This window comes from Eublepharis macularius, chromosome 4 (assembly GCF_028583425.1).
Source record: "Eublepharis macularius isolate TG4126 chromosome 4, MPM_Emac_v1.0, whole genome shotgun sequence".
In the NCBI taxonomy this organism is placed as follows: Eukaryota; Metazoa; Chordata; class Lepidosauria; order Squamata; family Eublepharidae; genus Eublepharis; species Eublepharis macularius.
The window spans coordinates 60,155,585-60,177,743 of NC_072793.1; the positions used below are offsets into that span (position 1 = coordinate 60,155,585).

Consider the following 22,159-nt stretch of genomic DNA (forward strand, 5'->3'; position numbering starts at 1 on the left):
TCCCCTCAAATGGTCTGATGTCATACATTTTGCTGTTCTTCGATTGTACTTGACAACTTGCATTGGTGAAAGGCACAATAATAACAGAAAATAATAAGTAATAATAGAAAATAATAGGTAACCTGCATTTCAACAGTAAACTCTGGTGATCATACATGTATGTGGTGTGTTCTTGGTCTGGAAAGCCAATAAACAGTTCTACATCTTTGTGGCCAATTGCCTAACGTGATGATCTACTTGTGGGTTACTCCCTATTTTCACAAAGAAGTGTCTTCAATATGTAAATTTTGTGAAACAGAAATTAGCCAGCATTTGGTGACACAGCATTGCCTCTTACCCATAATAAATACCTTCAAATAAGAGCCAAGCTAGAAAGCAACGGAACCTGCTAACTCTGTAATTGATGCCAGCAGTTTGAAAATGTATGCACATCCTGGCCTGGCCTTGCTAGGCAGAGGGCGGCTGAACTAATCCAGTCTTGGGGAAATGTGAAATCCCTCAGGCACATAGATTTGCATAAGATAAGTGCAGCACATTCACAAAAACAGTGCTAGATAAATGCTGATGAATAATAATAGTTCCAAAGGGAAGTAATCATGTATTATAAACGCTAACTGCTTCCAAAAATTTCATACAGCATTGCATTGGCAATGGCAACTGAAGTCAATGAAAGTTCCAGCCTTTCGTGCTTATGAGAAAATGTTTAGATCAAACGCTGGCCAGTTAACACTACTGATCTCAGACATTAAACCAGAGAATACCCAGTTGTATTGCCCTGTGTATTGGATGCCCCATCCTGTTGGTTGTATTGATTTAAACTGTGTAATCCCCCTTGAGTCTCTGTTAGAAAGGTGGATTATAAATAGTGCAAATCAATGAATAAAATTTTATTCAGCCAGATTGAATGCAGAAAGTACAGGAGACTTTGGCATCTTGGTGGTTTCTCCATTTTCCTCAAAAGGCTTTGAAATTATTGGCATGGTCTCACTAGGAAGGTGGCATTTGAAAGTCTGTGGTGTTAGGAGCATAGATTTATGTGGGTGGGAGGAGTTAGGGCAAACCTATTTTGTCAAGAGGCCAAGAAACGCCACCACTTACAGAAGTGGAGAGAAAACAATGTGATTACTCTTGCGACCTCATGCGCTGTCAAACTCTTAGATAGTTTTTATATCTCTTAAGATTTATAAGGCCTCTTTCACACAAGCACCTAAAGGATAAAATGCAACAGCAACAAGAAAACTGGGTCAAAACAGGTTTCAAGAAAACCCTGATTAAGTCTTCATTAACAAAGTGACATATCATTCTTCTTTCCTCACAACAAACCCTGTGAAGTAGGTTAGGCTGAGAGTTTGTGACAGGCCCAAGGTCACCCAGCAAGCTTCCATGGCAGAGCAGGGCATCAAATCTGAGTTGCCCAGATCCTAGTCCAGCACTCCAGTGATTACACCACAGACTTCTATCCTACTGTATCTCAGAAGAGTCTAACTCTGTTTAGGACTGCACTGCTAGACAGAAGCTGCCACTGCTCAGTGTGGTGGTGGAAGAAATAAAAAAATAGCATGATGTCATTTCTGGGAAAACCTGGACATGACATCACACCTCTCTCATAGAGATTCTGGTGATTTCTAGAGCAGACTGATGTCACACTATCATTGAAGGGTGCCCTCCAAATCCCTGCTACCCCCTCAGTCTCCAGCTGGTTGCCAGGCCATGCATGATTGGCTGCCCTATGTACATTCTTTAGCGCAATTCAAGGCAGATGATGAGATGTGTCCCATTCCAAATGATAGATTGTGGATAAAAGCCATGCTGTATGCCTTGGAACCTGTTGTGCATCATTCTGCAGATGCACATGTGGACTCATTTGTATCCAATCTGCATAGATAAGTTTCCCAGTTCTAAAAATGTAGGGAAATGATGAGTCTCTTTACACAATACATTTGACACGTGCTCTTCTGTGTCAGGAGATGCAATGTTAGTTGAAGAAATGGGAGGTGGGAAGAGAACTGTGGCAGTTTGAGAACTACTGAAATATGACAAAATGTAGAGGGGGGTGACTTTACCGGAGGGTAGAGAGAGAAATGAAAATGTCTAAGCAGCTATTTTGTTAGAGTGTTATATATAGAAAAATATATAGAAAATGGATAGAAAATAATTATAAGGACCGACTAATTAACATTGTTTCTGGTATAAACGTGTAACATGTTAAACTGAATGAGCCTACCTGAAGAAATATATGGATCAAATTGATTGATAACCTTTGAGGATAGTTATACAAAGTAATATACGGAATATAAGTTAAATTGGTTGACTTATATAAATGCATGGGTTATATGGTTTATATGGTATATGGTTTATAGAAATACTTGAAACCAGGAAACTATGAAATTATGTTAAAAAGCGACAAATTGTTTGTCTAATATGGAAGAAGGGACTCCAAGATAAGGTATAGAGTAATAAAAAATAGTTAAAGAATTATTGCTTAGATCAAAGGGAAAGTATATGTTTGTTAGATAGATGAATTTAAAATGAGTAAGAGAAAAGGGACAAAGGGTTGGAAAACTGTTGGAAGTCAAAAGAAAAGGGGGGAAAGGGAGGGGGTTAGAAATTGGGAAACGGGAATTGATTGTAATGTGAAATTATATTATTCTAATTCCAATAAAAATTTTATTAAAAAAAAAAAAGGAGATGCAATGTTAGCCAGGAAGCATAGTTTTGAAAGACAGATCCAGAGGAGATCGCTCCAAAGGGGATGAATTCTCTCACAGCTCTCTGCTGCCTCTAGTGTCTCCCCTTCCGCAGGGCCGGATCGACGGGGGGGCAGGGGGGGTAGTCTGCCCCCAGCGCTGCCAAAGAGGGGGTGCCGGGTGCAGTTGCTAGCCCCAGGAGCGTGCTGCCAGCCCCGGGATCGTGCCTGGGGAAAGGCGAATGGCGCGGGCGGCTTCCCAGCCACCCTCGCTGTCTTTTGCCTTTCCCCAGGACAAGGGGCATGCGGCAAACTGGCCGCCCCTTGTCCTGCGGGGCAGGTGAACGGCGCGGGCAGCCTCCAAGCCACTCGCGCTGCTGCCAGCTCCGTGGCACACCAGCTACGGGGGCGGGGGGCACCCCAGCGTGTTGATGTCATGGGAGTGATGTCATCACGCAGAGCCAGGAGCGCACGCGCACTATGTGCGCATGTAGAGGCTGACTACGGTTGCCCTGGGCGCTGGCAACCATAGCTCCGGCCCTGCCCTTCTGAAGCCTTTGCCCTGCTAAGGCTCAGTTAATTCAATGTTTTAAGCAGCAAAGGTGGCAGGGTAAAAGCTCCAGAAAAAGAGACAGTCCAGCACGCCAGAGGTGGCAGAGGGCTATGAAAGAATCCCTTCCCTCCAGAGCAATCTCCACCAGCTCTGTCTTTCAAAACTACGTTTCCTGGCTAACATTGCATCTCCCGACATTTGATGGACACACCCCAGCGTCTCATGTAGAGAGACTCATAGCAATAGAATCTACATTGCCTCAGATGTTAACATCTCACAGAAGTAAAGTTTCAAACTAAAATCTGTGGAATGCAGCAACTCTAACACAAATATGAATGCTACAAACTTGTACCAAATGTATTCCTGCAGAGTTGGAAGGCATGAAAAATATTCTCCATCAGTTTGTTATAAGGAGGAATGCTTTAAAATCCTGGGATGCTGATCTCTGGCCTCCTCTTCCATGCCTCTCCTTCTAAAGTAAGTAATGGTTTGAGGCACATTTAACCAAAGCAAGTGGCGAGGAGGAAGCTCATTATAGGCCCAAATCACTTAGCAAACACAAAGTGATCTGGATCTACAATGCAAAAGTAAATATTAACTTTGCAAAAGTTAATCAAACCAGTGGTACTTTCTTCCCCACACCCCACCCATCATTCAGTTTTTCAACAAGTTCACATCCTTCTTCTAGCATGGGGCAGGGAGGGGCGCTAAAACTAAAACCAGAATTTATTGTTGAGTCTTGCCTGGGTCGAAACAGCCCAGGATAAACAGATGACAACAGAATCACCTCATACATTTTTCCTTGTTTCAGTTTCTTTGTTTTCTCTCTTCTGCCGCTGAAAGCGCTAAATAGGCTGAGCTGTGCCTGGCAGCAGGGGGGGCTTCCCTCACTCGTGGGGCCATTTATTGTTTCCTCTCTCATACATTCAGGGCTCCGACTCACGTCACGCACAATCCTCTGAACACTTAAAGCAGGACTTCTGATTGTAATTCTCCCCCCCCCCAACCCTTTCTGTCTTAATGACTATGGTGCAGGTAAAGACTATTATCTGTCTCTCGGTATAACAGCAGTATTATTCTCGGTTCTAGCATGGTGCGGTCATTAGAAGGTCGGACTAAGATCCAGGAGCCCCCTGTTCAAATCCGCATTGTGCCACGGATGCGTGCCGGATGACCTTGGACCAGTCACTCCTCCAGATCAACCAACTTCTCAAGATGGTTGTCTGGGCAAAAAGGAGGGGGGAACAAGGTTGCAAGCGGCTTGGTATCCCTGTTGGGGCAAAACATGAGTTATAAATATCAAAATAAATGAGTTGATTGATTTTCTGTTCTTGCTCCTCAGCCTTACCACACAGTTGCATATTTCCAGACTGAACTATATCCATTCCATTTTGTGCCTGTCCTGAAGTGGCCTCTTCATTGCCCTGAACTGCCTTCCAGCACGCTGGTTATCCTAATTGCTTTACTTAGGGACGATGGGACCTATACTTCCTGGAATGTGGCTGCATTCAGCAACCCACCCATTCAAACCCCAGGGCACACTGACGGCCCCCGCTCCCATCCTCAGTCTGTAGGAATGCTCTTTGCTGCTTCCCAAGATCAACATTCTGGGTTGGTTTCCTTCCTCAACCCGCTTGGAAATCCCTTCCTTACAATGGGACAATCTCTGTCCGCACGCAGCCCCACAGGAGTCTGCCTTCAGCAAGCTCCTTTCTGCAGGGCTTCCCCTTCACCTGGTCCTCCAGGCCAGGTGTTTCAATCAAAGCTGGTCTGTGGATAACAATGTGTGCCGACTCCAAAGGAAACCTCCATGGCAGCTGGGAAGCAGACGGTTGTCCCTTCTGTCAACAGCTCAGCTGGCACCCTGGAGAAGTTTCTTGGTGCCAGGCAGGCCCACCTCCCTGGTGATGAAGAGATTAGGGGTTGTTGCTTTCCTTTTTAAAGAGCACGGCCCATCTCCTTCCCTTCATTCTGCAGCAGAGGGAGGCATCTGCAGAGCCCTCGCTGGCTCACCCACCCACTGAGATGGAGTGGGCTCCGAAACTGGTAGGTGCTTGGCCTGCTTTGTGCCTCTTTTATTTACTTTCTGCTTATTAATGGCCTGTCAGGCTTGTTTGCTTTTGGAAGTGTAAACTTTGCCTGGATAAGCCATTGCTTTCAGTGCCTGGCAGGAGAAAGACACAAAACAGCCTCCTAGAGAGAGAAATAGAGCCCATAAAATGAAGCACTTACCCTCCCAGAAAGGGGACAAACGGGATGGGTCTTATGTCATGAGGCTGGTTAGCATATGTGCATAAGGCTCCAGTTGCACCCCGAGAATCTGCAAACACCAAGAAAGGAAGCAGCTTGTCAAACAGAAGAGTGCAGCTGTCTCTGGGCTAGCACATGGCAGCTATTGAAATGAAGAGAACTGCTGAAGAGGAATGGGAGAGGCAGACAGAAGAGTCCATGGGGCAGAGGAGGAGAGGATTATTTCGCAGGTCATCTGGTCTAACTTGTAGGTTGATCATTGTCATGAGTTTCACAGGACTAGGAACTGACATGTTTACATTGTGAAACCCAGCATGGTGTAGTAGGCAGACTAAAAACTTTGTACGAAGGGCAAATTTAATTCTTGCATAGCTCTGTAGGTCATTCAATAGCGTGGACCAAACCATCTCTAACCGATCTTGCATTGCTGCTGTGAGGGCAAACTTGGATAATTGTACAGTGCCCTCTGCTCCTTTGAGGAAAGGCTAGATGTAAATGATAGGGAGGTTTTTAGACGAAAGACCTGAGGCTATGTTGCTGAACGTAAGCGCCATCTTCTAAATTCAATGTGGCTTCTGCCCTTTGCAGAAAGAGAGAGCTCCCCCTCCCCCCACCTGGGGTCAGGCAAAAGGGCCCCAGGACCCATAGCCAAGCCCTTAATAATGCCCCCTCTAGCAGCAGCAGAGCCTTCCCTCCCCCAGCCCCCAGCCACCTGTTCCTTCCCCTCCCTCCTGTATTTTGTGGGCAGCTTTGCAGGCAGCCTGAAGGAGGAGAGGGAGACTGGTCAGTCACTGCTGTAAGCTGGCCAGTGGGATGCAGAAGGCAAAATGGTTTTTAAAGTGTTTGCAGCCTTAGTACTTTTGCCATGCAGCTGTACCGCTGTTTACTTGATGCAGAGATTTGAAGCTAGCTCAGGCTGAGACAGAGAGCAGCATAGAACCAGGGCAGTGAGAACAACTGACAGGCTGCGGCTGTGCCACAGCTGGCATTGGAAGTGCCATCATCCCTCAGGGGCCAAGGCAGGGTTGCCCCAGTTCAAGGAACAGAGGGCCACTTTGAATGGGGGGGGCGGGGACATACGCTGGAGATAGACTGATGACTGGGGTGGGACAGGATGCATCCCCTACCAAGGCAGGCAACAGGGTTCTAAGGCCTGCCTTAAAGGGACAGACATAGAGGGAGGCATTGTACCTCCTACTCAGGAAGCTTAAAACCTCACTTGCCACGAGGAAGAGCACCGCCATAAGCCCCCTCCCCTCAAGCCTTTTTCCTTCCAAAAGGGTTTCTGCTTTTCGAGCCATAACCATAACAGACATTTACACGTCTTGGATATTTTGCAACAGTGGAGTGCAGTGGCTGGCCTCTGTGTGGGGAAGCTTATTTCATATTCCAGATCTCCACCTTCACAGGAGAGGGCAGATGTGGGCCATTGGCTGGGACTGAGGGCCCCTGGAAATGGGACCAGAAAAGATCATGGGGCTGTTTTACTCTTAGCTATTTTATTAGTTTAATTGGGTGTTGTTGATGTTCTTAGTTTCTTTAGTTTTAGTGCTGCTAACTGGTAATTTGTTTGAGTTACCAGTTGGTCTGGAGGGTCTGTGCAGTATTTTTGATTATATTGTTATATGGGTTGTTTCAATTGGATTTTACTGTTGTGAAACAAACTTGTGCTCTGGAAACTTGCAATGGAGATGGTATACAAATGTTTTAAATAATAATAAAAAGGAAAGACAGATGTAGGCCTGGTTCACACATGCAGAACAATGAATTGGTAATGAGGAGGCAAAGGCAGAGTAATGGAATAGACTGTGCAACTTAGGACAACAGGTCGTGGATTTCAGCTTTAAGTGTTACTTCACATATAAAAATAGATTCTAGAGAAATAGAAAACTAGCATAGCAGGGGGAAAGGCTCTACTGCTTCGCTGTGTTTGCTGTGCTAGCTGTCTGTTTGCAAGGAGTTTTTTCATGATCCACCAACCTGCAGTCTGGAGGGGCACCGTCCATTGCACCTCCTCTTGCCCTGCATACGTGAACCAGGTCTCACTTTCTGCTTTGCTTCCCCTATCCCATTTATCTGATTCCAGCAGTGACAGCAGTGTCATATCTACCCACCACCACCCAGAGCAGAACCACAAGTGACAAAAGGCACAGGTTGGACATTTGTCAGTTTCCCTCAAGTTTTGATGGGAAATGTAGGCAGCTTGGCGGAATGTTGGACAAGTGACAGTTGAAAAGTCCTTTGGACAGCAGTCAGAGAGCCAAGCTGCAAGACTAGGATGCCTACATTTCCCATCAAAACTTGAGGGAAGCTGACAAGTGTCCAACCTGTGCCTTTTGTCACTTGTGATTCTGCTCCGAGTCCATCCAAATTATCTGAGAAGGGGGCAAGTGTTTGTGTGGCCTGTTATATTATGAAAGTAATCAGCTCACCTTTCATTCCTCCCAGCTGGTTTTCTGTGCACTATGCCTTTCCTTTGCATTAGATGCCACCGCTGAAACCAAAGAGCAAAGCAAAAGCGCAAAAGGCAAAAAGAGAGGACCCACTAAGGTCAAGATCCAGCGTCTGAGGGCTCAGGAATCCTCACCAGATCCCGTGCTGCGGGTGAATCCAGGGGCTTCAACAGACTATACCTTAGTGGAGGATTATGAGCAGAGCATCCATGAGATGGTTAAGCAGCTGAAGAACATCTCTGAGCCCCAGGACAGCAAGTGTCAGGTCAACCTGAGACTCTGGATGTCCAACAAGAGGAGTTTGTCTCCTTGGGCCTACAGGTGAGATAGAGCAGTCAGTGTGTCTGCACAAATGGCAGCAAATCACTCCTCCCCCAGAATGCTATGCATTAATGAGATGGAATACTGAGTGCAAAACTCTCTTCTGAGTGCCGTCCACATATCCAAGTCCATGTTGGGGTGAACTGGGATTTACAGAAGTATTTTAAAAAATAGTGTATCAATGGCTTTTTCTTTTTAAATTGTTGTTTTTAATTGTAAGCAGCCTACTGCATGAGTCTGAACAGGTGGCATAGAAATAGTCTAAATAAATGGAACTGGGACAGCGCTGGACCTGCTTGGGTGTTTCTAGGCCTGGTGTGTGCTAGTAAAGTCACTGGCATGCAGCAGGGCCTGGAGACTCCAGCAGCTCCAGACCTGAGCGCTGTGGCTTGGCCCCTTTCCAGAAACTCTGAGGAATCGTTTAGGGACACTGAGGGCAGAGGTGTCAGAGGGCGATTCCCCTGTTATAGTCTGTAGCCTGTTCATAGCCTTGGAGGCCACTGTACATGGATGCTACTGATAATGACTTGTTGGCATGATCAGAAATTGAGGCACGCATGCCAAGAGGCCTCCCATCCCTCTGGCAGCCCATGCCATAAGCGCAGCAAGGTCAACTGATCATTGCTTTTTAACATTAACTTGCTATAGTGTGGAAGTAGTATGTTCTACCTTTTGTTTCTGTAGCCTACTCAGAGATTAGCTTACAGAAGGGGGCCTGTGTGTTTCGTCCCTCAAGTATAGCTCAGGTCACTCAGAGAAGCTCACTAATTAATGTACACTATTTCATATTCATATTTAATACTGGCTAACCTCGAGGGAGAACCCAGAAAATACTGTGGCCTAATGAATGGCTTAATTTTGTGGCACTGTATTCCCCCTCCTGTGGTACTGTTAAAAGTTAATACATGTGTTGTTTTCCTGAATGGGTCAGCCAAGTCATTTCATTCATTTTTCTAGAATCCCAAAGTTCTGAAAAATCCAGAACTATATTAAGTGCAACAAACTCTAGTGAGTCAATGGGCTTAAGTTACAAATCCTGTTGCAGCTGAAGAAGAGAGCTGTGATTCTCGAAAGCTTATGCTACAGTAAAGTTGGTTAGTCTTAAAGGTGCTACTGGACTCTTTTCTATAAATCCTGGTTTGACTGCCTCTTATTTCATGTCACCTTCCAAACAATGAGAAAATCTCCTCTATATTGTGGTATCTCAGGCCAGGTGGCTGTGAGAAGTGGTAGTGGTGCTCAAACTTTGTTTTGTAAATTCTGACATCATAACAAACCACAGTACAAATTATGATTAACAAGACAGCTACATATTCTAGTCTGAAATCCCGTTTTCTGCCAACTAACAAACCTCATTGTTTTGGCACTATTTCCATTTACCCAGCACAACTAACCAGGGTTTGATCAAATCATGGTTTTATAACCATCGTTTAACACGTTTTAATAGAGCTTTGGAGTCATATATGTGCTTTTGTAGTTGGGAGTAGATGCTAGTACTTTGGCAGGGCAGGGTGTGATCCAAATTGATGATAGCAGAAACCTGCAGAAATCCACATCTGGCACGAGAACACTAAATGGTCATCTGTGCATATCTAAAGGCCCGAGAGCCCCCAGCCACCATTCCCAAGTGCTGAACACAGGCCCTTGAGGCCCTAGCAGGCTTCTGGAGGGTCAGGACCTTTCTTTTCGAGACTTCCCAGTCTCCAAGTTCATTCTGGGAGTATCTGCACACATGTGGTCAGTAACTCTGGACACCAGGCTTAAATAGAAGTTGTTTATTAAGTTTAGAAGAGTGTTTGCAAGGCAGGAACCAATCTATAAAGCACAGAGCAAAAGGCAATGAAAAGAACAGCTTGCCTAAGCTTGACTAAAACCGACTAGACATAAAACTCGCTTGCTAACTTTCAGGTTGCTCATGCTCACAAACAGAAAGAAAAGTCCAAACCATGCCAGGCAACTCTGGTCATCGTAGGGCCTGGCATGGAGCAAAGTCTCTCACATGCTGGTGAATCAAATTGGATGGAATCCGAGGCCAGAGAGAACAAGAGTGGGATCTAGAGTGTTCTGAGCTGCTGTGAGGAGCCATCTTTCCTTGTCAGCCAGTCAGGGCACACTTTGATAACAGCATTGCTAGCACAAGAAAGTGGGGAGGGTGGCCCGGGGTTGATACTTCCTTCCACCCAACGACATCTTGCTTTGAAACAACAGGTAGCAGGTGCAGTTAATTAAGGAGCCTGCTCATTCCATTCTTAGGGTGGCGGACCAGAACTGGGCCTGTGGAAACTTATGGGCCTGAACCAAAGTTGCTCAGGCTAGGGCAGCCGTATGGGTTATGAGGCTGTCCCAAACAGTGTATCATCACAAAATTCTTCTCAACAGCCTGTGTAATTCAAAACTGTGCTCTAAGTTCTTTCTTTCTTTCTTGTGTGTGGCCAGTGGAGTTCCCAGGTGCCCACCAGTGGCAGACAAACTCCTGGGGATTTGCCCCCTCATCTGCCGATTGTTCAACAATTGGTGGGAGGGGGCAAGCTCCCAGGGCTTGCCCGCCACCAGCAGGCACCTCAAGAACACATGCTGCGCACGTGCTGCCAACCAGCATGGCAATGTCACTTCTGGAAGTGGTGTCATGCTACCCGCGGGACCGTTCCCGTGCTTCTTTTGGGACCAATTTGAGCCCCAAACAGGCTGAATCAGGCCCGTGCGGAGCACGAGAGTGCTCACATAACCAGCGTGATGTCACTTCCGGAAGTGACATCATCGCGTTGGCTCTGGGGCACGCACGTATGAAAAACCTCGTGCCCGGCACAAGGTAAGTGACAGGGACTCCACCCTCCCAACAGGAGGGGAGGGGTACCTAGCAACCCTAGTGGCCAATGGCATGTTACATTTTTTTCCATGCACAGACAATTCTCTGTGCAAGTACATCATCTTTCTCACAAACTCATACTGTGGCACGAATGCCCACTACCCTAGGAACCCTTAGCATTGTAGTGCAAATACTCACATTGGTGCTGGCTGCAAAGGTTTTGAGTATAATCTTCTATCTACATATCACTTATGTCTCTAGGAAGAGCCAGATCATCAGAGAGTTTACTTATGGGTATATTAGCAAGTGCCACAGTGGGTGGGTGTTATCCCATTTTCACAGGTCTCTCTGTATAAATGTGACCTGTCATTCCTAGTTGTCTAAAATGAATGTGTATATATATGTTCATATCAGCACATTTCTCCATATTCTTTCAGGATAAACCACGATGCCACACGAATCCCAGTCGACATCCCAGAGGCACTCTGCCTCTGTGCAGGATGCATTAATCCTTTCACCATGCAGGAAGACCGCTCCCTGGTCAGTATTCCTATCTACAGCAAAATCCCAGTGCGCCGTCTGCTCTGTGATCCAAGCAAAACTCGTAGGAAGAAGAAAAAGTGTCACAAAGAGTACAAAATGGTCATGGAGACTGTTGCTGTAGGTTGCACTTGCATCTTCTGAGGACATGTGACGGGCAGATCCTCTTCCATCCTTGCAGCAGGCCCCTGGTCTTGGCTACCTAGTCTCCTCCTCCTCTTGCCCACTGGTTAGCTAAGGTCCCTTCCTCTAAGTTCCTTGCTCCTTTTCCTGCCACAACGGGGCAAGGTGGGCGTGCATGCACATGTGCATTTTTCAGAAGTCAGAACTGCTTTGGTCAGGACCTTTCTCTCCTATCACCCTCTGACAGGCTTGCACTGCCTCGTACACACTGCAAGCCACAATCACTTAGGAACATGGCGTATTAAGGAATTTTACTACCCCAGTCCTAGTGCTTCTGGGTCTATACTAAGAGAGACCTATGCAATTGCCTGTTTTACCTACAACAGCTAATGATATGAATCCACAGCCATGCTTACTTCCTACTTCCAGCTGCTTTCTCTGACTGGCACACTCGCATGCTCAGATGTTTAGCATGCTGGAGAGGCAGGAAGAAGGGCCTGCATAAGTGCAGAGAGCTTAGATGTATGGCTGGGGCTGGCTGGTGTTTTGGCCTTTCTGAAGATCATCGTTTTCGCTGCTGACCACTTGGCTTACAAGCTGCTTTTATTATGGATTCTGGAGGCCTTAGTCAACTGTGACACAACCTAGGCCAGGATGGCATCAAGATTCCAAGACGCCTTTTATGTCATTCCTCTTCTTGGATAGCATTACTGAGACAGAGAAAATAAAACTCTTCTGTAGGAATCACCGTCTATCTGCATTGATTGCTGAAGGCCAAAAACTAAGAGGTGGCCATTCAGCTTCTTGATAGTCCCTCTGCCGTTCATATGGGAGTAGAAAGAGAATTGGCACTTGCCAAGGGAAGGGTAAGGGGTGGGAAGGCTTTCACAACCAGGATGCTTGGAGGCCTATTGTTCACCTTATACAAGCCTATCCAGAGAACTCCTTGTCTCAACAAGCAGGCCTATGAGCCTGGTGCTGGCAGCTCCGCTAAGGTCTAATGGAAACAGCAGGGTGGTGCTTGCACCAAACACAACTACAGCCAGGAAGCAGCCAGAGAATCTCAAGCCACTCTGCTAAGCAAATCACATCCTGAGGCCAGTGACCTTGACCACATACATGGAAGCCTTGCATATCAATCTTTAAAGTTTCCCTTCTCCAGGTGGGCAGCAGTTCTCTGCCCCATGGGGAATGGTCATAGCTCAGTGGTACTCATTTGCAGAAAATCCAAGGTTCAATCCCTAGTATGTCCAGCTAAAGGATCTCAGGAGGGTTGAGATAGATCTCTTACCCAGACCTTGGAGAGCCACTTTTACTCAAATGAACCAATTGGCTGACTCAATACAAGACAGCTTCACACGGAAATAAAGGCTTTGTCAAGATGAATGAAATACTGGCTCCCACTTGTGGAAGTCAATGTCAACATACTAATGAAGCAGAATGAGAGAGAATGGTATTATAGATGGTTATATAAAGCAAATCTCTTTTCAAGGGATTGCCTTTCTGCCAGAATTTCACACCATTGAGCATAAGCATTGGTTTCGGTGTGCTTTGGTTTCTCAGCCCATCCCAGAACAGCAATGAGAACTCCACACACAGTTAAGACACTTTATTAGAGGGGGTTAAGAGTCACATGTCCAGGACTTCCAACCCTGTTTCTGCAGGAAAAACAGGAGGAATTCGCCGACTAATCCTTGCGCTCAGGAAGCAGCCTTGCTATTTGACAGTAAAGCAGATTTCTTTTCTCCAGCCACAAGAGTGTTGCACCTGTCTGTTGTGTTGCACCTGTCCCAAGCTACCCCTTTACTGCAAGCAGCTGCAGGTGAGTACGGGCTCAACTAACAGCATGGAAGGAGCATACAGGCTCCCATTTCAAGATCTGCAGAATCAGCTAGACAATACAGCTGGAACACAGCTCCAAGTCATAAAAGCTTCCAATCAATATGCAGTATTTTCTCCTAGCCAAGAAACAACAAAAATTAATTTAACCAATGAGATCTGGAAGAGGAGAATGCCCAGTTTCTCTTGGAAGCTGAGAAACAGCAACTAAATCTTCCTCTATGATATATGAAAGGAAAAGCAATGTAAGATCAGCCATTAGTTGCAGGGATTGGAAGTTATCAGGACAGTGGTTATGCAGTTCTGCACTGGTAGAGAGAGTGGGGGTGGGAGGGGAAGGTCACATTTGTACAAGCACAGGATGTTAAACCTGAGCTTTAGCCAGTGCTTAAAGACCTAACTCGCGGTTCTGGTTGACCACAATTAAAGGCAAGGTTATGGGGCTTGGTAAAGGATAACATTGCTTGGCGTGGCAGTACAGTAAAGTTGCTGCAGGGTTCTGACATCAGAGAGGCACTCCTACTCAAATGGCCGTTCCTTTAGCACAGAAGCCTAGCCACAAGGAGGAAGTTCAGAAGAAAGCAGGTGGAAATCAGGGCTGCAGTTGTTGCGGAGGAACCAAGAGATCCATTCCTTGGGCAGGTTCTTTACAAAAGTGTACTTTGCCAAGTGATGTACAATGGGACGATGCATGGCTGTGGCTCAGCAGGTAACAGAACACTGTTTGCCTGAAGAAGAAACCAGTCCCATCTCTGACCCTGGAATCAGCTTGGACGCAGTTCAATAGTAACTAACCAGCTTAGATGCCCTCGAAGATTTTCTTAAGAACCTTTAGTCTCTGGTACAGGAGTGCCATTTGCTCGTAGACTCTGCAAAAAAGAATGAGATGCACTTGCTGCCGACAAACAGATATACAGGGATGTATATCTCCATTCTCCATGGTGCTCCATTCATCACCCTGTTAAAAGTCCAGTGTACCTGTTCAGCCCACCCTGCATCCAATAAAGGAGAAGATGCTGAAAGTCTCCTCCAGCACTGCCTGATAGATTCACAGCTCAGTCTTTATTTTGTGGATCAGGTCCTTCTGGTCTATCTTATCTAGGTCATGATACCAGAGGTTGTAAGCTAAGAGGGCCACATTTTTGGCAGCCACAACAGCCATTTCCACTGAGCTGGCTGCCCACTCCATGCTGTTGAGGTAGTAGAGATTATCATGGAGAATAATGGGCGGAAGAGTCTTGGAAGATTCATAAGAAGGATATGCCTGCCATTCTGTCACCTGGACAGAATAGTAGGAACGGAAGAGGATCTTCAGCTCCTGCTTTTCCAGGGGATGCTGGGAGTGGACTCTCCACACAGCAGCATCTTGGGGTTGTTTTCGCCGGAAGGTACTGGATACATTGACAGGGCAAATGTTATCCATGGAATTGAAGAAGACAGCAGGAGAGTCTGTGGTGAGGACACTGGTGAAAGGGAAGAGCTTTGGATCAGTGAAGCCAAAATAAGAGGAGTTGAGGTAGCCATGGACTATGGAAGCGATGGTGGTGTGAAAAGTTCCTGGAAACTCAGCAATGGGAGGGTCAAAGTTCTGAAAGGTGATGTTGCTCTTGTTATCATGCAGTTGTGTGGCAATGACCACTATGTCATAGAAACTAGAACCTTGGCCTTCCTCATCCTCATAGTGCACTTGATAAAAGTTTTTTCCTTCTGGAAAGAGCGAGGAAAGAGGGAAAGAGAGAGAGAGCATAAAATGGTAAGTCAAAAAGGACAATATCCATCACACCCAGGTGAGGGCATCAGAGGAACAGTATGGACAAACGCTAGATCTAGAGGGTGGTAAGCTTCCCTGAATCACAACTCATCCAAAGCTCTTCTGCAATTAGTTAACCACATCCTCTCTGTAGTTCTCACATGACTTGAGGGTTTTAACTTTCAGACCCTGCTCAGGTGTTTTCCACACCGAGATGGGCTTCTGTGGTTTCCTTATTGGTGAGGCAGCAGATAAAGGGTCAGAGTCTACATGGGAGGGTTCCCTGCAGTTTCCCTGCCCCAGCAATGCCCTGACCTGGATGAGTCAGGCTAACCCGATTTCATCAATTCCTGGAAGCTAAGCAGGGTCAGTCCTGGTTACTACTTGGACGGAAGACCACCAAGAAAGTCCAGGGTTGCTACACAGAGGCGGGCAATGGCAGACCACCTCTGTTTGTCTCTTGCCTTGAAAACTCTACATGGTCACCAGAAGTCAGCTTCAAGATGACACTTTCCACTAATTCCCCAGCAATGGCCACCCCCTCCCCTGGGCAACCAAGGCTTTTGCAATTAAAAAAAGACACTAGAATATTGTTATATCAACATGTCGTGGTAACTATACATGTAGCAGGTTCTATGAATTACCAGCTTTCATTTTTTAAAATGCAAGTCTCTAGCCCCTTTGGTTGCAAAGATATGCCTTTTTCCTTGTATCTCTACAAGGGAAGGGGCTAGAGACTTACTTTTTTATAAAATGAAATCTGGTAATTCAGAGAACCTGCCACACTTATTCTAGGTGTTTTCTAGCTTGAGACTCAGCAAACACGAGACATAGGGTAACAATGATATTAAATGAAACAACACAAACTGTGGCATAAGAATGACTGGTTGTATTGCTGGTCACTAAATTCCCTCACAAAAATTATTCTACCTGCCAGACTTGGTCACTTTCATTTATATAAGCCAGTTACAATAGTGATGAATATACTATCCTAGTGGAAGTATCACATTTTCCCAGGTAGAAAATACTTAACGCTGAGTTACAGAAAATACAATGTTCTTATAGCAGAAGAGCAACTAAGAGGAGAGATGTACAGTCCCTAAACAAGACGTCAGAAACAAGTGCACATGAATTATACAATCAAATAATCTCGGCTGTATGAAGAGCTGAGAAGGCCCTGGGAACTTTGCTCTCATCTGCCCACCTATGGAGAGAAATGTAATGTTAGAAGTGGCCTTTTGTCTTGATCACTGCCACCAAGGCAAGTGAGGGAACCAGTAACTGTCCCAAATAACAAGCTGGATCCATCAGAAAGAAAGGGTTAGCAGAGCCGCTCTTTCCCTGCCTTCCCCTTCCTCAGCCAGCCTGCAGTTTGTCCTGAAGCTCCTCTCTGAGGACTGGCAGAACTATGCAAGAAAAGTGGGCCACAGGATGGGTTACTGCAAGGACAAGGGGGGAAGCCAGTAAAATCACTGCAAATGGAAGAGGGGGAAAGAGGTGATTTTATTTGCTTCCCCCCTGTCACTGCAACTAGTTTGGTGCGAGAGCCAGTTTGGTGTGGTGGTTAAGAGTAGTGGGACTTTACTCTGGAGAACCGGATTTGATTCCCCACTCCTATACTTGAAAGCAGCTGGGTGACCTTGGGTCAGTCACAGCTCTTCCAGAGCTCTCAGCTCACCCACCTCACAGGTGGGTGAGCTGTTGTGGGGATAATAATAACATACTTTGTAAACTACTCTTGAGTTGGCATTAAGTTGTCCTGAAGGGAAGTATATAAATTGAATGTTGTTGTTGTTGTTATTAACCCTGTAATCCTTCAGCTTGTTTTATTTATGAAGGTCTGCTGACCTCACAAAGCATGTGTTCACACACAAGGAAAATGCACAAGCTTGTTGTAGCAACATACACAATGCTTGCAAATTACCATCACATACCACTGTGTAGTTCCAAATTTTCTTTTAAGAAAAAAAGCGCCCTCTAATAAGGCCATTTAGCTCAGTACTTTGCCTGAGAACTTGGGGAGCCATGATGAGTCAAAGAAAAATAACTCTGCTCTGCTCACAATGTCCTGCAGCTCAGCTTCCAGCCCTAGAAAGAGATGTATCGTGGAGCTCACCTGAACTGTGCAGGGAGATGGCTGTCACGGTGGCCTGGATTACATTAGCTTTGGTTAGCTTCAGCAAATCAGAGCAAACCAGCTTGTTGCCACCTTCCACAGCCCACATGTTGCCTTGCGCCCCTGCTAACGACATGGCCCCTGAAGAAGCAAACACAGAATGGGTAAGTGTCAAAAGAATAAATAGGCTGAAGTCACACAGCACTGCCCCTTCCTGCAACGCTCTCTGGATTGCCCAAGTTCAAGCCCACTGGAAGGGAAGCCTTCCTTGAAAGATTTAGAAACACATAAACATAAGAGCTGGAAGGGACCCGAAGGTTCATCTAGTTCGATCCCCTGCACAAGGCAGGAAATTCACAGCGATCTCCTCCCCTCCCCTCCCCAGTGACCCCTGCAGCATGTCCACAGAAAGGCAAAAAACCTCTAGGATACCTGGCCAGTCTTGCCTGGAAGAAAATTCCTTCCTGATTCCAAAGTGGCAACTGGCACTACCCTGGGCATGTAAAAAAGGACCATGAGAGCATCGCACTGGCTTATCTCTTCATGCTCTCCCTCTACCGATCTGTATAAATTCATAGTGAGACACAGAATCATCACTGCTGTCAGGTGGCCATCTAGCCTCTTCTTAAATAACATCAAAGAAGGAGAGCCTATCATTTGGGAGAATGACAATAGAGGTGTCACTCACCTGCGAAGGCAGGCACCAGTACAGATTGGCCATAGCTTGCACGCAAAATGGCCACAATGACATCATCAATGAAGCGCTGTGTGACGCCCACTTCCAGCAGGGATTCCGCCACAGAGCGCTGAGTCATGTTGACAAAGGTGTCGCCACCCAAAGAATGTAAGAGTTCCTCTACGCGAGAGAATGCATAGCCATGAGCCTGGTACTTGTAGATCCTGTAGGACATAAAAAGAAGAAAAATTTGACGCAGTGGAGCTTTCTTTTCAGGAGACTCAAGAACTCCACTGTATTGTTCTATATTTTTTCAGCCTGACTAGCCCACCATTTAGGATCAAGGGGAAAGCTCATTCTGTTTTCCTTTCACTCCTCTGGAAGGATGCTACTTACCTCATGAACTTCTCCATTACCTCCTCCACCCACATCTGCAGGCGCAGGAAGCTCATGCCATAGTGCCACCAGAGCCGAAAGAGGTTCAAGAGGTACCAATCTGTCTCCTCCAGGACAAAGTGCTCCCCACTGAAAACTGCACTCTTTCCTGCCACTTCTCGACGATGCTTCAGTCCTGTATGAAGGGACAAGAAAATACTGTAAAAGAGACTCGGGTTTTCATTTGAGAGTGGGGATGCTCAGTAACTGATCTTCATGTTTACATTACAGTATGATTTTACAGACTATAATGAAGCCTTTAAAATCTCTGTCCAGTCTCTCTCCAGTGCTTTAGGGTGGGACAGCTGAATATATATAGGTTTCCAACTTCAAAGTTTGACAATTTAGATCCAGAGCAGAACGAAAACTCTGCAATTCGTATTTTACCATCTTGGGCCCACTTGCTCCTACCCAAATGAGTAGATGTGACACAGCAATCAGTGGAGACGTGCCCCTTGTTTTGAGGGCACAAGCCCCAGCCAAAGGGGAACACCCATCATCAGAGAGGTTCGCAGATCTTTACATGAGATGCTGTTCTTAAACTAGATGCCGCGTTTTGGTGCTACATGCACACCTACTTCTGCCCTTCTGTCCCTATATACCTCTGCTATACTAGCACAAACTCCTTGCAATTTTGTCTTCCCTCCTCCTTTTCAAAAGTATCATCTGGAAGATGTGGCCCCCACCACCCCATCCCCATCTTTACAGTAGCGAATTGTTGTGAAGTTAAGTGGGGTTTGACACAGGAAGATCCTGTAGTTCCCAAGATGTGCTTAAAAAGGGAATTTGAACACAGCTTCTGGTGGGCTTTAGAGACCATCCCTAACATTTCCTAGCATTTAGAGATTTTTCCTAGAATTTTCTAGCAGGCATGTGTGCAGTAAGGTAGAAAGATGGCTAATAAATGTTTTAAATAAATAAATACATAAGTAAACAAATACGTTAAAGGACTATTTTTTCCATACCGTGGCTTTGGAAATCCTCAGAATTCTCATTTCTCCAAATCACATGCTAATGTACATTACTGCAGGGCTGCAAGGAACCCAAACAGTCATGAAAATGAAATTCAACCTCCTGCCTTAAGCCAGAATTTTTCATAAGCTCTTAGCAAGTAACAGGACAACTACAGTTACAACTATCATATACATTACCGTGTGCCTGAAGAGAAAAAAAAGAGAACCAATATAAATCATACCAGACCCAGCTATGGAGCATGGCAGGAGCATACTAAACCTTAAGTTTCTGTTCAATGGCTGTGCCCACACTCACCCAGCAGCTTAACAAAGTCTTGCATGTGCAAATTGAGGGAGTGAATGGAGGCCCCACCGCTCTCGTACTGCTGCTTGTTGACAGTTACTGTGGCCAGGCGACCACCCACCATGTCTTTCTCATACACATCCAGCTGAACCTGAGACCCAAAATGCTGCTGCAGAAAGTAGGCTACTGACGAGCCGCCAATCCCAGCTCCTATCACAGCTGCCAGAGCAAAAGAAGAGAAGCAAGTATCAGACATCATACAGGTAGCACCTTTGACCATCTGCCCTAACTCCTTTGAGAACACGAGGCCTGGTCAGCAAAGAAGTTCTTCATACAGATTTTGTACAACGTTTAACTATGAAGTTAAAAGATTTTTCAGCACATTTAGTCTTATACTGCCCACATTTCTTTTGCAAAATATAAGATTTGTTTGATACAAAGTAGCCAGGAAAGCTAAGCTGAAGGACATAGGATGCTTTGAGTAGCTGAATATCCCACCCCAGTTGAGTTCTCTCACACAAGTTAAAGAACTCATTGCTAGACCACACCTATTTTCCCACGCTTCAACTCTGTGTCAAATTTGGCATTAAATATTACTGTCATTGCAAGCAAATCCTGAACTTTAGGCAAATTTTCATAACCTCTCCAAATTGTTAGAACGACTTAAATGGGACACAGGAAGTGGTCCTGTTATTCTGTTGTAGCAAATGAATAGGGGCCTTGTGGCACTTTAAGGACTAACCTATTTTTGTTCTAGCACAATTTTTTGTGGCCAGCTGTGTGGTAAGTCTTTAAGGTGCCACAAGACTTCTGCTCATTTTCGCCGAACACCAAAAGTCTGTCATGAATGACTGATTCGAAAACGGTAGTCACGGAGGTCTCTTGAAACAAAGCCAACAAAGAGCCCTGTAGCACCTTAAAGGCAATATAATTACTGAGGCATAATCCTTTACAGGCCGCTCTGTCAAGTACATGAAACAGTCACCTACATGAGTAGGGATATACACCCAGAGTATAGAAAAAAGGAACATATTTAAACTGTTTTATCTCCAAGACAGCAAAGGAGATGAAGCCAGACAAGAGAGCACAGACAGTATCAAGCAGAGGAGAAACAAATCCAGTCAGTGTGGAGGTGACCCCATCCAAGCTATCGGGCCACATTAATACAGTCATTGCAAGATCAAAATTAAAAATGAGCAACCAAAGATAAGCAAGTTCTTTCTCTGGTGCATGAGGATTTCATGAAACTGGTGTCAATCTCCCAGGAATTCCTAAACCTTCTAAAGGAAATATCCAGAAAAAGTCATGTAATCCCTTTTATTAAGCCCACCCCAAATGATACCATTCTGGAGAACCTGAATGCTTGCACACTTATTAGTGTCATTTTGTTTCTGGATTTTTCTTTGAAACTCCACAGCTACATGGAACTTCTTCCTCTGGCAGCCTCTAACGAGAAGCCACCAAACGTGGCATTCATTCACACACACACACACACACAAACACACACACCACCATAGAATTTGGTCTCAGCAAATCCTAGATCATTCTAGCTCAGCACAGAAAGTCATTGTCTCTTTTTAGGGGTTTATTTACAGTGTTGATTGAATACACCATTCATCACCAGCAGCCAATCGGCAGGAGCGGAAAGAAGGCAGCCTGTCACCAGGTATCTTCTATGACCACAGTGGTGGGGGCAGCTTCTGTGAGAGAACAGGCATGTAAGGCAGATGCCTACAGCAGGGAAGGGAGGCACACCCGGACTCACTGTATATCAACGGGCTTTGTGTGCATTAGCAGGGGAGGCTATACACGGAAAGAACTGCAAAGAGCATATTGGAGGCTGCGTAACACAAGGAAGAGACGAGCGTCATTCGCTGCTCTTGTAGCCTTGGTCTGCAGCATCTCCTGACAGGCCAAAGCAGACTCTTCTTCAGCATCACTGCTCGTTTTTCGTTACTTTGCAATAACTCTCGCATCGCATGCTATCCCCCTCACGCCCTCCCCCGTCCCGGGAGGCCTTGCTCCGAGCGGCAAAAGCCGCCCGCCACGAACCAGTCCGCAGGAAGGAAAGAGGACCGCCTACCTATTTTGCCAGGCGGAGCATCCCCTGCGGCCGCTGCAGAGGACCCCGTCCGCATCATCCCTACAGCTAGGGCTAGACACACGAGGAATCGGGGCGCACAGGGCAGCTGCTGCAAGCCTGCCATCATGGTGGCAAGGGGGTGGGGGGCTGGATGGAGAAAGATGTCGCGCTTCGCAAATGCAAAAGTGCAGGAGGCAGGGCGTGCGACGCCGGCGAGGCAGGCCGAGCTGCAAAACCGGATCGCCCACTCCGCCAGGCGTGATCGGGAACG

At 46.0% G+C, this 22,159-nt stretch overlaps 2 protein-coding genes across 2 annotated transcripts; one reads left to right on the forward strand and one right to left on the reverse strand.

The window, feature by feature from the left end:
* Positions 1-5,221: 5,221 nt before the first annotated feature.
* IL17B (interleukin 17B) lies at positions 5,222-12,476 on the forward strand. The gene is made up of 3 exons (XM_054978162.1): positions 5,222-5,285; positions 7,938-8,263; positions 11,507-12,476. The coding sequence occupies exons 1-3, from the start codon at positions 5,265-5,267 to the stop codon at positions 11,751-11,753; spliced, it is 594 nt and encodes a 197-aa protein (XP_054834137.1). The 5' UTR covers positions 5,222-5,264; the 3' UTR covers positions 11,754-12,476.
* An 850-nt stretch (positions 12,477-13,326) lies between these two features.
* Positions 13,327-22,159, reverse strand: PCYOX1L (prenylcysteine oxidase 1 like). Its single transcript, XM_054977168.1, has 6 exons — positions 21,889-22,159; positions 19,818-20,024; positions 18,510-18,684; positions 18,126-18,337; positions 17,438-17,578; positions 13,327-15,278 (listed from the first exon to the last, which is right to left on the reverse strand). The coding sequence occupies exons 1-6, from the start codon at positions 22,013-22,015 to the stop codon at positions 14,620-14,622; spliced, it is 1,521 nt and encodes a 506-aa protein (XP_054833143.1). The 5' UTR covers positions 22,016-22,159; the 3' UTR covers positions 13,327-14,619.

Excerpts from the sequence above, each read along its gene's own strand:
- PCYOX1L (XM_054977168.1), bottom strand. The coding sequence starts at position 22,015 with ATGATGGCAGGCTTGCAGCAGCTGCCCTGTGCGCCCCGATTCCTCGTG. Across the intron at positions 18,338-18,509 it reads GTAATGGAGAAGTTCATGAG|GATCTACAAGTACCAGGCTC; the intron begins GTAAGTAGCATC and ends TATGTCCTACAG. Across the intron at positions 15,279-17,437 it reads CATCTCCCTGCACAGTTCAG|AAGGAAAAAACTTTTATCAA; the intron begins GTGAGCTCCACG and ends CGCTCTTTCCAG.
- IL17B (XM_054978162.1), top strand. The coding sequence starts at position 5,265 with ATGGAGTGGGCTCCGAAACTG. Across the intron at positions 5,286-7,937 it reads TGGAGTGGGCTCCGAAACTG|CTGGTTTTCTGTGCACTATG; the intron begins GTAGGTGCTTGG and ends CATTCCTCCCAG. Across the intron at positions 8,264-11,506 it reads TTGTCTCCTTGGGCCTACAG|GATAAACCACGATGCCACAC; the intron begins GTGAGATAGAGC and ends ATATTCTTTCAG.